At 34.0% G+C, this 13,807-nt stretch overlaps 1 protein-coding gene across 2 annotated transcripts in view; it reads right to left on the bottom strand.

Moving 5' to 3' along the window:
• WWP1 (WW domain containing E3 ubiquitin protein ligase 1) overlaps positions 1-13,807 on the bottom strand; it is a 114,328-nt gene that overhangs the window by 21,801 nt on the left and 78,720 nt on the right. For both annotated transcript variants that reach the window (XM_061172200.1, XM_061172201.1), the window contains 8 exons: positions 13,497-13,592; positions 11,966-12,140; positions 10,016-10,070; positions 9,847-9,931; positions 9,585-9,713; positions 4,847-4,922; positions 4,668-4,739; positions 1,859-1,947 (listed from right to left, as the gene is read on the bottom strand). In XM_061172200.1, coding sequence (XP_061028183.1) covers positions 1,859-1,947; positions 4,668-4,739; positions 4,847-4,922; positions 9,585-9,713; positions 9,847-9,931; positions 10,016-10,070; positions 11,966-12,140; positions 13,497-13,592 — 777 coding nt within the window. The remainder of the gene's footprint in view (positions 1-1,858; positions 1,948-4,667; positions 4,740-4,846; positions 4,923-9,584; positions 9,714-9,846; positions 9,932-10,015; positions 10,071-11,965; positions 12,141-13,496; positions 13,593-13,807) is intronic.

Genomic DNA, 13,807 nt, shown 5'->3' with positions numbered 1-13,807 from the left:
AGACAGGAAAACAATGTCTACAGAGTACTGGAGGAACTAGTGTTGTGTGAGAAACTTATATCTAGTGAAGTTGTTGTTTAAATACAAAAGCAACAGAAAACACGTTCTCAAGCATGAAAAACTACAGGAATATATCACCCTTGTGAACTCCTGACTAAACCAAAACCAATACATGAATCAAAATAAAGAATTTGGGAATAAGAAAAACATGGTGTGGAGTAACTGACTACATACATTATATGCATTAAAACCATCAAAATATAAAATAAAACCCAAACAGTTATGGTAAAAAAGGGTTCAGATAAGAATGTGACTGTTATAAAGTCAGACACTGTAAAAATAATACCGTATTTCATTTCTAAGATGTACCTTTCTTTTTAATGTCTAAACATTTCTGAAATTGAGACAAATCACAATAGATGTGATATGAATATCCACTGTGACAGGTAGTGTTTCTTTTCTGAAAAAACTTAATAATGTTTTAGATGAGAAAATATGTTAATACAACCAGTTCTGATAATCCCACATATATACCTCCACCAGTTGTACCTAGTCCCACATCTCTTTTTAAAAGCCAGCTGTACTAAAATTGTGATTATGTAATTCTGTACACCTGTGAAATATGAGTTCAAAAAGAGAGTTGTTTCTATGAAAAGTTTAATTCTTTGGAAATATTTAATGAAAGTGTTTTACTAAAAAATAAATTGCTGTCAAATTAGGTTTGGGCAAAGCAATTGAGGGGAAAAAATTAAATAAAAAGGATTGCCCATTCTTATTGCTTCACAAGTGCCTGTTAACAATATACTTAGTGAATGTGGAAAACTTTATTCTCAAAAGGACTCAGACTGGATTAAAAACACAAACATAAAACCAGCATAAATTGATATAATAGCAAAGAATAAGAAACAACCGTATGGATGCTGATCCATTAATTATGCTATTTCCAGACAACGGAGTACTGTGCAACCATTACTATTAGCTCTATATATGATATGGAAAGATGTCTATGATATACAAAATAACAAAATCAAGCTGCTACATTGTGCATACTGTATGATCAATTCTGTTTAAAAAAACAGCAAATATGTATGATATCACACATATATTCAAATTTATATACAGTTGACCCTTGAAAAACATGCTTTTGAACTTTGTAGGTCCCCTTATATGTGGATTGTTTTCAATAAACATAGTACCTGTATTTTCATTTTACAAATCTTTAAATTAACTAAGTGTGGGGAAAAGTTTGTGTTCAATTAGAGATAACAGTGTGTGGAATCAAAAGAACTAGGGTTCGAGTCCAGATTCTATCCAAACTGCTTCAGCTTCCTGCCATTGGGTGAGTCACTTATCAATTCCTTTGTTTTGTTTTGTTTTTAATTGAAATATAGTTGATTTACAATATTGTGTTAGTTTAAGGTGTACAGCAAAGTGATTCAGTTATATTTTTTTCAGACTATATTCCATTATAGGTTTGTACAAGATATTGAATATAATTTCCTGTGCTACACAGTAAATCCTTGTTGCTTATCTATTTTATGTATAGTAGTTTGTATCTATTAATCCCATACTCCTTTGTTTCTGAAGCAGAGACAGCAGTACGCAGATTTTTGACAATGTAGGGGTCGGCATCCCTAACCCCCATGTTTTCAAGGGTCAAGCAAATAGGCAGAGAAAATGTACAGGGTAACCAACATAATAATAATAATGGTTACTGCTAGACTTATATGAATATTTCAATTTTTGTTTTTAAAAATAATTTTGCATTGCTGTTGAAAAAATGTATCATTTCAAGAATATATCCACTGCACACAATGGAGATACACTTATTTCAAGGCAGATATGTTTTTTATTTTACCTTGCTAGACCACCATAATCAAGTCCTTCTTCTCCTCTAAATATTACATATAATCGCCTCCTCAAGTCATAGGGTTTTAATGCCATAATCTAATTAAAAACAAAAACAAGGATATTTAATCACTCACGTATAACACAAGTTTCCTCCAAAACAATTTTATTTAAATTTCATCTGTATTTTCAAAAATTACACATTTCCTTACCTTATACAACAATGCTTTTAACTCAAGAGATAACTGGTTTGTTCCACAAACTAGCAAAGATGTATCTTACTCTCCTAAGCTTTCTCTAGTACACTTTCATAAATCTCTTTCCCCTCTTCTGGTATTAAATGGTAGTTCTACTTTGGGTTAGTAGCAAGAGAGGAACAGTTTGACACAGAAAAGTTTTTAAGGTTAGAAAATATTCCCTCCTCTGTCACTCTCCAAATTTTACCAGAATCTTGTAAAAGGTGACTTGTAAATTTTTTTGACTAGCAACACTTAATGAGAAGCAAAAGTTATTGCCCTGGGTCCTGCTTATACCACACATTCCATTTCTCAGTAGGAACGGAACTCAGCTATTGTGAAGAATTATTTATAAGATTATAAATTTAAGCATAAAAAAGTATATCTTAAAATAGTATCTATACCAAATTTTTATAATCCTTAAAGGCTTATACTAAGGTTACTAGTAAATAGGTTTTACTTCTGGATAAAAATGAATTACTTCCCAAAGCCAAGACTGGTCTGGGTTGGGGCACAGCTCACCAGCAGGCCTCCACTTCACAGGAAGTCATTGGCTCAGTCTTGCACAGCACGATTCTCCCCAAGCCAGGGGACAAAGCAAAGTAAAATCTACCATGAATTTAGATGTGCACTTACTTACTAAAACAAAGTTCACACAGAGCTTGGGACTAGCTAAGAATTTATCAACTCAAACCAAAAAAAGTTTTGATAATCAACAGCTATATTAGTATCTTGTCCAAACTCCAACAGCTATTAAAATGAAGCTAGGGTTTGAACATCACTGACTTGAGAGAGTTGTTATTCCATTTTGGCTTGTATACATAAAAGTCCCTATGTACTTGTACACAAAGGGAATTTTAGTTCATCATTGTAATACTTCGGGAGAGGACTGAGAAGAAAAATTCTCGACCTCATCAGAAAAAAAAGAACTGACAATATTTTGACTTTTCATCTTTATTCAGTAGATGATTCAGGAAAGATAGACCTATTACATTCATTTATTCACGCACAGAATGTTTACTAATACCTGCTATGTGCAAGACACTGTTCTAGGTACTGTGCACAGCAGTAGTAAATTTAAGAGTTGTGATCTCTTGGAGCTTCATTCTAGTAAGGGAGATAAACGAAGTGTGTCAGGCAGTGGTAAGTGCTAATAAGAATGAAGTACCATAAATGGCTAAAATGGCACCGTGAGGGAGGTGAGCAGAGAACTGCCATCTTAAATGGAGTGCTCCGACAAGGTCTGAGACCATGACGCTTAAACAGAAACCGAGAGGAGGTGAGAATTAACACTAGGATTATTAGAGGAACATTTAAATGGAATACAGTACCTATACCAATCTAATTTTAAATAGTTTAGTAGCATTATCATGTCTTTTTTGTTTGAGTTAATAAAGTCTTAGAAAAGTAAATAAGTGTCAAAATGTGTCAACTTGTTCCAGAAGCTCTTTAAGCTTTCTTTTAGTAATCTAGTTCACGGCAGGATGATTTTGTCTCTCAGCCTAGGTACCTGTGCCTGCAAAATGGAGATAATAACAGGCGCTATCTCAAAGGGATGTTGTGAGGATGAAGTAAATGAAATGATAAATCCAAGGTGCCAGTGCTAAGCATATGGCAGTCACTCAATACATGATGGGGTTTATTACGACTATTATTGTAATGGACACTCAGTAAGTGGTAGTCATTGTTACAGTTGTGTTCTGAATGGTTTAAAATTTCTAAGCCCTAACTCCCTTTAGATATACAGAATACAGTGACTCAAGTTGTACAGTCTCTCTCAGTATCCAAGGTACATTGGTTCCAGGACACCCCCACAGTTACCAAAATATAAGGATGCCCAACCTATGCATATCTTCCCATATATTTTAAATCATCTCTAAATTACTTATAATACCTTATACAATATAAACACTACATGAATACAGGCATGCCTTGGAGATATCACAGGTTTGGTTCTAGACCACTGCAATAAAGAGAATATCAAAATAACTCAATCTACAAGAATTTTTTGGTTTCCCAGTGCATATAAAAGTCATGTTTACACTGTATTATAGTCTATTAACTGTGCAATAGCATTTTGTCTAAAAAGACAATGTACATACCTTAATTTAAAAATACTTTATTGTTAAAAAAATGCTAACTATCATCTGAGCAAGTCATAATCTTTTGGCAATAGTAAATCAAAGATCACTGATCACAGATCACCATAACAAATTAATAGTAATGAAAAAGTGGAATATTTCAAGAAATTATGAAAATGTGACACAGAGACACCAAGTGAGCAAATGCTGTTGGAAAAATGGTGCCAAGAGACCTGCTCAACACAAGGCTGTCATAAACCTTCAATTTGTAAAAAACACAGTACCTGCAAAGCGAAACAAAGTAAAGCACAATAAACAAGGTATGCCTGAATTTGCTGGCTGCAGAAAATTCAAATTTTGCCTTTCGAAACTTTCTGGAGTCCCCCCCCTTCCACGCCACCCTGGAATATTTTCTATCCACTGTTGGCTGAATCCATGGATGCTGTACCTGCAGATACAGAGGGCTGACTGTACAATTTTATTCTGATAACATCTTTCTTACCTGTTGAAAGGAATCTTCGAACAATGTCTGCCGGGACACATTGATCTTTACATGACTGGGTAGTGCATTAGACTAAAAACAAAAATAATATCGTAATATCATGTAAGTTACAGGACATGTATTGGGTAAAGATAAAACTAAATGATTATGAACAGAAGATTTATTTACCACCGTAGTACCTGGCACAAATAACGGAAGTGAGCAAGTTTCCACCTAAAGCTGCGTTCATAAGCAATCTGTGGACCACCTTTAGTTCTAAAGAAAAACAAAAATAAACCATATGTTAATTCATAATAAAGCTAGACATTTAACATTTAGTATGAAATTGGAGTGTACCAGGATCCTACAAATGACCATAGGAAGGTTACTTGTTGGGACAGAAGTAAAGATATATTTAGTGGGCCAACAGAGACTTGAGCAATTGAGGACACACAACATACACAAAGAGGGAGATCATGTGTATGGATGGATCTTTTGTAAAGAAAGTTAATTAATGTGCCAAAAGGATGTAACAGCAAACCTAAGAATTGTATGCAAGCAAAAGCATCTTTTGGAAAAAAAATGAAAACATTTATAGAAAAACAAAAACTGATTTGTCATTAGCATAACAAACTAAAGGGTAATAGTAAAAAATATTTTTTTAAGAAGAAGGGGTACAATCCCAGATAACAGAGTGGAGAAGCAGGAACAAAATTAAATAAGTTGGTAACCCCAAATAAAAAAAAAAAAATGTATAAAACAGTGATAGTATGTGATAGAATTTAAATATTTATGTATATGATACATAGTCATAGTTAGCTTAACAGGAAAGGTTTCCTCATATTTGGAAAACAAATATTAAAAGCCAGTACTATTTCAGACAAAAGTCATAAAACATAAATCGTATTCATCAGTTCATTCAGTCCCATGTAATTAATTCTTATTGATCCTGATCTCTTGTTAGCAGTTTATGAAGCCATCAGGTTTTCCACTAGAATTCTGTAATTTCTTACCCAGTTTGGTGGTATGATTTAAAAGTTATCAGAAACCTGTATTTGTAAAAAAGTCCTTTCTATGAACCTTCTTGAAGATCTTCATTTTTGTAAAAGCATCAGAGTAATATAAATGTCAAAGACTTAAAATGGCATGGTTAAAGACCTGATTACAATGCAATTGACCAAGAAATTTGGTTATTTATGCAACATATAACATCTTAAGATAATAACTAAAATTATGACATAACATTATACCAGGACATATCCAATTTTAGGAACTGCATATAATTTCTAGAACATTTATATTAATAACATTTACCCACATAACCTAAGAAGGTTTATCATCACTCATTTGACAATGCTTCCCATGTAATTCAACATACCAAATAAATCTAATTAGTTTAATCTCTCTCTTTGAGATGTTTCAGGGAACTTCTGTAACATCCCAAATTTAGCTAGAGGTCAAAAGAATCCTTTTAGCACATTAAAGTTACCTTTCCATTGGGGGGAAAAAAATGTAAATCCACACAAAAATACTTTTGCCTGGCAAAAAAATAAAATAAAATAAAATAAATAAAATAGATAATCAACAAGGGTACAGCACAGGGAACTCTACTCAATACTCTGTAATAACCTATATGGGAAAAGAATCTGAAAAAGAATAGATATATGTATATGTATAACTAAATCATTTTGCTGTACACCTGAAAATAACACAAAATTGTAAATCAAATATATTCCAATATAAAATAAAATTTTAAAAAATTTTAAAGAGATATTAAAAAAACCTGACAGATTTTCAAATAATCCAGCAGTCCTAATAGAGTACTGTAGGGGGAAAAAAATGTTTCAAAGGGTTAATTCTCACTAACATATTGAGATTTACATTATTATTAGAAAACAAAAATAAACTGACATTAGGATTTGCAGGAATGTAGATTGCGGGGGAGGAAAAAACCAACAGGCATGATACATGTCATCATGTAGGCATGATACCTACAATATAAAAATATAAAACTGAATTTTGTTGTAACACCAGGACTGACAACAGGAATTGTCTGTGGATGGTATATGTCTGTGGATGGTATATGTTGCTTTTTCTACACTTTTTGGGAGGTCATGGTTTCAACCGCATTTTAGATTTCAACCATATATTAGATTGCAAAAATAAAAAGCTATGTTATTAAAAAAAAACAAAGAAGTTAGTTAAATAAAATACTAAAGTCTACCACTGACTATTTCAAAGAAAACTTCTTGACAACCCTTAAATCCAAGGAGGAGAAAGGCTCTATAGATAGAAGAGACACGAAAGGAAATTCTACCACATCTTAAAACTAATCTGAAATCGAAACAAATATTACTGGAGAGAGTAAGCAAAGCAAAATTGAGTTCCTAGGAAGAAGTGATATCCGGTCACCCAGTTCAGCTAGTCAGTGAGGGAAGAAGCAGGGTGGGTGGCATGTAGGGATAGGTTCTAGTCACATTGAGAAGGCCTGGGTCTTTTGTCTATTGAGTGATAGCCTAAGAGAGAGGCATAAAGAACTTTCACAGTCTCAGGGAACATTTTGGAATGGATGGAAAATGTTCTCTTTTGTTGTCAGGTTCAAGTGAATTCATTCAACAAATATTTACAAAATGCACAGTATGTACCTGGCACTATTCTAGATAGTGAGAGTATTATTGGTTAATAAAACAGATTAAAATACCTGTTTCTGTGCAGTCTATGTACTAGTGAAGGAGAGAGACAAGAAACAGAATGAATAAGTATACTACCAATATATATTTAGTGTTAGAAGGGAATAAATATCTCACCACTCCCACTCCTCAAGAAGGAAGAAAAGGCAGTGTAAAAAGGACAAGGAGTGAAGTGGGGAAGAATTTTTAAATTGTGAAAAGAGTAAACAGAGTAGTGTTCACAGATAAAGCAGTATTTGAGCAAAAACATGGTGGGCATAAGCCATATAGATAATATTGAGGGAAACAGCATACCAAGCAGAGGAAATGAAAGCCCAGATGTGGAAGCCTCAGATCTCTGAGGTACAGCTAAGTGGCCAGGGAAGCTGAAGCAGAGTGAATGAGAAGAAGTATCAGAGATGAGGTTGAAGAGATAATAGGGGTCAGATGCCATAAGGGCTTGGAGGCCACTATAAGTACTTTGCTTTTCACTCTGATTGAGATGGAAACCACTGAAGGGTTTTCTGCAAAGGAATAACTTTTTACTTAAATTAAAAGAAAAAAATTTAAAAGTCTTGCTGCTTTATGGAGAATAGCATTACATGAGGTGTGGGTAGAAAGCACAGCAATACTTAGAGGCACCACTCCAAGTGAGAGAGCGTGGTAGCTTGGACCAAAGTGGTGGCAGTGGATGTAGCGAGACACAGCTGGTCCTGGATACCTTCTGAAGGTGAGGTAACTGGAATTCTTGATGGACTGTATGTGAGGTAAGAGAGAAAGAGTAGTCAAGGATAAGTCCAAGATTTCTGGCTCAAGCACACCTAAGAGTGGAGTTGCCTTCAACTGAGATGGAAATATCCCAGGTAGAACAAGCCTGATTGATGGCAGTTATCAGGAAAGAGTTATGAACAGAGTTATCAAGTAAGCAGCTGAATATATGAAACAAAATTTCAAGTGAAAAGTGAAAAGCTAGAGATAACATTTGTGAGTCATCAGCACATAGAAATTTTTTTAAAAGCATGACACTGGATAAGATTCACCAAGAGAATGAGCACGGACAGAAAAGAAAAGAGATCTAAGGACAGAGCTCTGGGTACTTCAATGTTAACAGGCTGAAAAGGAGGACCCCAAAAAACAGAGGAAGAAGTAAGACCAAAAAGGCAGAAGGAAATCATGAAAGTTGAGTCCCTGTACTATTGATACTTTTGCCAGGAGAGAGAAATTTTTGTCAAATCCTCCTTATTGTGTCAAAAGAGAACTGCAAAACAACCCCTCAACTATGTGGAGGTCACTGGTGCCCTTAGTAAGGTCAGGGTCAGTGAAACTTCCTTGTTGTCGGTCTGAGAGAAATTAGAAACAGCAATATAGAGACAACTCCTTCAGTTAGTTTTCTTGTAAAGGGTGGCAATAAAAATGAATTTTCACTGAATGGATTTATAAGTTGAAGAGTTATGGCTTTCTACTTGTTCATTTTCAATCTAAGAGAATTAACAGATGATGAGAATAATTCATCAGAGAAAGATGGAAGATAGAAACATGATCACTGATGGAGCAGTTAATTGGAAAAGAGGGGGAAAGATCTAGTGTGTCACCAGAGGGACTGGCCTTTGATAGGAACAATGACAGTTCGTCTTTAGAATGAAGAGGGAAGACAGATACCGATAGGTAGATAGATGTAATGGTACGAATTTGTAAAAAACTTTATGGCTGCTTCTACTTTCTTAGTGATGCAAAGATATCACACCTAAGAGTAAGGATGAAGGAGAGACCTTTCAAATACTTAATTAAGCTATTTTTACCTGGAAAATTCAATTTTGTTGAATGTCTCATTCTCTGACGTTGCAGCAGCATGATGCATCTGTTAAGAGCGCAGACTCTGCGGACAGACTGCCTTGGTCTGAAACCACTTCCATTACTTGCCGCCATGATTTTGCATAAGTTAGTTATGCTCCCTAAGCCTCAGTTTCTACACTTGGAAAATAACAGCATCTACCTCAAGGAAGTTTTGGAAGATAAAAAGCTAATTTATATAAAGCGCTTAGAAGAATCCTTGGCACACAGTAATCACTAAATATTTGCTATTGTTCTTATTAAGGAATTATGTGCCACAAATCCATTCTGTAATAAAGTAGAGCAAAGGCAGGTATACTAGGGTATTACTTGTGTAGACTTTCTTAATACACAAAGTAAAATTTGTTGCTAAACTTGACGCTAAATTAGAAGTGAAACTTTATATCCTCATTAAACAGCATTTAAGAACTTCACTTACACAGATGACTTCCCATTGCGAGGATCTTTGAATGTTGTTGTTCTTGTATTATGATCAACAAAGTACCTAACGCCTTCCCGGGTATACCTAATTTCCCAGCCTTCTGGCAGGGGTTCTTCATTCTGTAAGCTAAAAGATAAAGTTACAATCACAAGGCGATCATTTTCTAGGTGCTAAAAATGTCTGAATCAAGGTTTACTTGATTCCATCTTCAGACATGTGTAAGATCACTTAAGTAAGGCTGCAGTATATACATACATACCCTTGAGTTCTGGGATCCTCCCACTGGGTTGTTTTTGTGTTATGATTCACAAAGTAAACTCTGTCTGTTGAATCCACTCTTTTTTCTAAAAACAGAGCGAGCGTAGCATTTAATAACTATTTGCTATATATACATTTCAGATATTTTTACCAACAACATGTTAGCTTACCCCAGCCTGGTGGCAAAGGCCCATATGGGTCATTTTCTGCAGCTAACATTGAAGCCTAATTGGAGAAAAGGGTTGGGAGGAGAAATTTAAAAATCAGGTTTTTAATATAAAAGCATAAACTTAAGCACTTGGCAGAATCACATTTTATAGTAATTTTCTAAAAAACACAATAAAGGAATGTGAATATAGTAATTTCAAGACACAAAGTCCTAAAAATGTCATGAGTTAAGAGGAGTCAATTAAGTGATAAAATTAATAGTTTTTCTAAAATGATTTAGAAATAATACATCGACATCAGTACTTTAATCTCTTAGCCCTTCCATAATAGTCCACAGGAGTGAAACGACATGAGAAAAGAGCATATAGAAAATTGTAGTGTTAGGGGGTGTGGGTTGGATCCCTGGTCGGGGAGCTAACCATGCCTCGCCGCCAAAAAACCAAAACATAAAACAGAAGCAATACTGTAACAAATTCAATAAAGACTTTAAAAATGGAAGAAAAAAAAAAAAAAAAGAAAAGAAAATTGTAGTGTTAAAATGAGGTAACATTATTTGTTTAAAAATAAAATAATTATCACAGTTCTCTTTAAAACAAATGCCTATTAATAAATAATATTAAACACTAGTATTATCTTTATACAAATAAACTTTTACCTTAGTATTAATATCTTTTATATATTCATACATACATTAATGCGTACACATTATTACAACCCAGAAATATATTCAAAAGAAAATATAAACATTTTACCATCAATTTTTAAAGAATGTCAAATATAAAAATCAATACCTGAAAAATCATTTCTTAATGATAAAGTATATGTATCTTGATAAATATTTTATAACTTTGTAATAGATACTGTTAATGGTACTCAATATTATTTAGATAATAAACCTCAATCTGTCTAAAGATGTTCTGTTATGTGTAGAACATACTTCTGATACACAACTTGCCTAATTCTGCCCTGTTTCCCCAAGGTTTTCATATATACAACAAAGTCCAACCAAAACAAACACACACAGTACATAATTTGTTTACTATATACAGCTAACGATGGAACCTGACCACAGACTTCTGTATAAGTTGCTAAAGAACCAGCAATTTACAGCACAAGATGCTGTGTAAGCTGAGTTGGCCCACTCTCTCTCTGCTGGCTATAGACAACCAGGAGAGTGGATCAACCTGCAAATGAGAACTTATTATTTAACCTCCGAAGAAAGTGGAGTTGAATGAGCCATCCTGAGGTAGGATTCTGAAGAGTTAAGTTTTCTTTTTGTATCTTTCCTAATTCCTTTCTACATTTTGGGGTTTCAAGTTGCCTCAAAACATTATCTAGAGATGCCCAGAACTTAAAATTTATATTTTCTACTTCTTGTGATCAAACCTATTTAACAGAAGTCCCCTCCACCCCCCATTCTTGTGGATATTTGCTTATGGCAATAAACAGATCACCAATTGGTCAAATTTTCAGACAGCATTAGATTTTTTTTTGGACAAAACTACCTCCAATCCCAAGAATATATATTTGGTGGTCCAAAACAGATGAAAGCATTTCTGAGAATCTGGGATGGGAATCAGAAGAGCTGGAATATGGCAAGACTGGCCTTAAGTAAAATCAGGAGGTAACTGGTTTTGTTTAAAGCAAACCAAATGATTATAACTAAAAGTAGAAGACTGGGAACTGGTAAAGACAAGTTATTTTATTAAGAAATTGCATTTATGAAACTACCACTTAATAAGGACAAAAACCTGATTGTATAGTTACGATAGTAAATTAGAATTAAAAAAAAAACTTAAAAGTGCTTATGTATATCAGAAATGCTAATTATTTACTAAAGATCAACTAAAAAACACCTTGTAATCTATAACATTTAAGAAAAATCACCAAGATAGAAAAGGGCAAATGCTTGGAGGAAAAGCTGTATTAACATCTTATAATTTCCTAATTACCGAGTAGAGGTATCGTTGGTTGAACTGCTGCATAGCTCCCTGCAGTTGGTTCCGCTGAGACTGCCACTGTTCAAAATTCCGCACAGATTCCATGGTAGGCCGCTGCCAGGTGGTTGTCCTGGTGTTATGATCCACATAATAAACTCTTCCCCGATCATCAACTCTTCTTTCCCAACTACCAAAAATAAAATAAGCAATAGTAAAAATGAAAATAAACAATAATCTCTTACTATAAGAAACTGGAAAGTAGTTAGGTAATACTTCACTCAAATAATTTAAAAATCAAGTCGAAGAGCTAAGTTTAAAAGAATGTAAATACTGATATTCCTCAGAAAAATTATGAACATGTAACTTGCTATCTATTTTAGCTAAACTACCTTCCCATTCTTCCCTGTATGATTTCTAAGGGCTGTCTAAAAAAAAGAGGTCATAGACTGAACAGTAACAGTATGACTATCCTTTCTCCCTCTTTTTTTGATAAACATTTACTGAGTGTTTACTGTATACCTAGCAATCTGCCTCTATCATTCCTGCCCGTGTAAAGGGTTTTAACTCAACTTATATAGCTTTTTAACCTACCTTTCACGGTTACACTGCTGCTGAACTAAAGTGCAGATCGAGGCATGCCGTTCCACCTATCACCGTTCCCTGGCATGGCATAAAAATGAACCCATTCACCATTTCAGCCTTACCTCCCTTAAGGTCTTTCAAGGGACCCATATGAGAGCCAAATCAATTACTTGCTGGCCCCAAATGTGTCGTACGTTTCATTCTGTCATGCCTTTGTTTTAATATCCCCTCAGAACAGAATGCCCTTCTCTACCCGCCAGAATTCTCCCCATCCTCCAGAGTTTAGTTCACCTTAAGCCAATTTGTGTCATTAATTTCATATATGATTTCAGTATCCTTTCAGCAACCAATCTCACAAAAATAACATAGTTCTTGCCCTGAATTTTCTGGACTTTGAATATGTTTTATATTGGTGGACCCTGAGTTGCATCTGGAAGGACAGTTTGTGAATGGCCTTGAATGACCGCTTAAGAGCATAAACTTTATTTAGTATGTAATAGAAATGCTTTTTCATTTAAAACCCTCTATAACTTTAGTCATAATGTAATACAATTTTACTTGCAGCAATCTTTTAGATAATAATTTTGAATGACACTAATATTTATTACATAAGTGTCACTCAATAGCATAGTTTAGATCCCTATCTATGGAGAACCATACATATAAACTATCCTAAATATGACTTTCATTCCTTAAAAAATAACAAGGACTGAAATTAGATCAAAATTCTGCAACTACTCTCAGTAAACTCATGCCAATGTTTGACAATCTCTTGGAAGCCCTTCAGACTAACTGTAAAAGAGACACAATGTAACACATCTCACCTACTGAACATTCATTATTCACAAAAGCAAATCAAGGAAACATAACATGTAGAATGAATCATTTTATATTGTATTAAATAAACTTTTAAAATTACATGTATAAAACACAACTGAAGATGCATAAGATGCTACATTACCCTGGAGGTAAAGGTTGTGGCCTCTCCCATGTGGTCGTTCTAGTGTTATGATCCACATAATAGGTTCTACCATGAGGATCTTTTCTCTGTTCCCACCTTCAATGAAAAAGCAAAAACAAAAGATAGCAAACCAAGACAATCTGAAAAATGGTTCCTTCTTATAATCCAAAAAAATTACAGATAAGTTTTACTTTAAAAGGTCACATATATACATAAAATTGTTTCTTTTCTCAATTATTGTGCTTTTTTTAAAGAAGATATCTTTTTTTAAAAAAATATTTATTTATGTATGTATGTATATATTTATTTAT

This window comes from Eubalaena glacialis, chromosome 17 (assembly GCF_028564815.1).
Source record: "Eubalaena glacialis isolate mEubGla1 chromosome 17, mEubGla1.1.hap2.+ XY, whole genome shotgun sequence".
Taxonomy (NCBI): Eukaryota; Metazoa; Chordata; class Mammalia; order Artiodactyla; family Balaenidae; genus Eubalaena; species Eubalaena glacialis.
The sequence above is the reverse complement of the archived record's forward strand: the minus strand, read 5'-3'. Positions and strand labels throughout refer to the sequence as shown.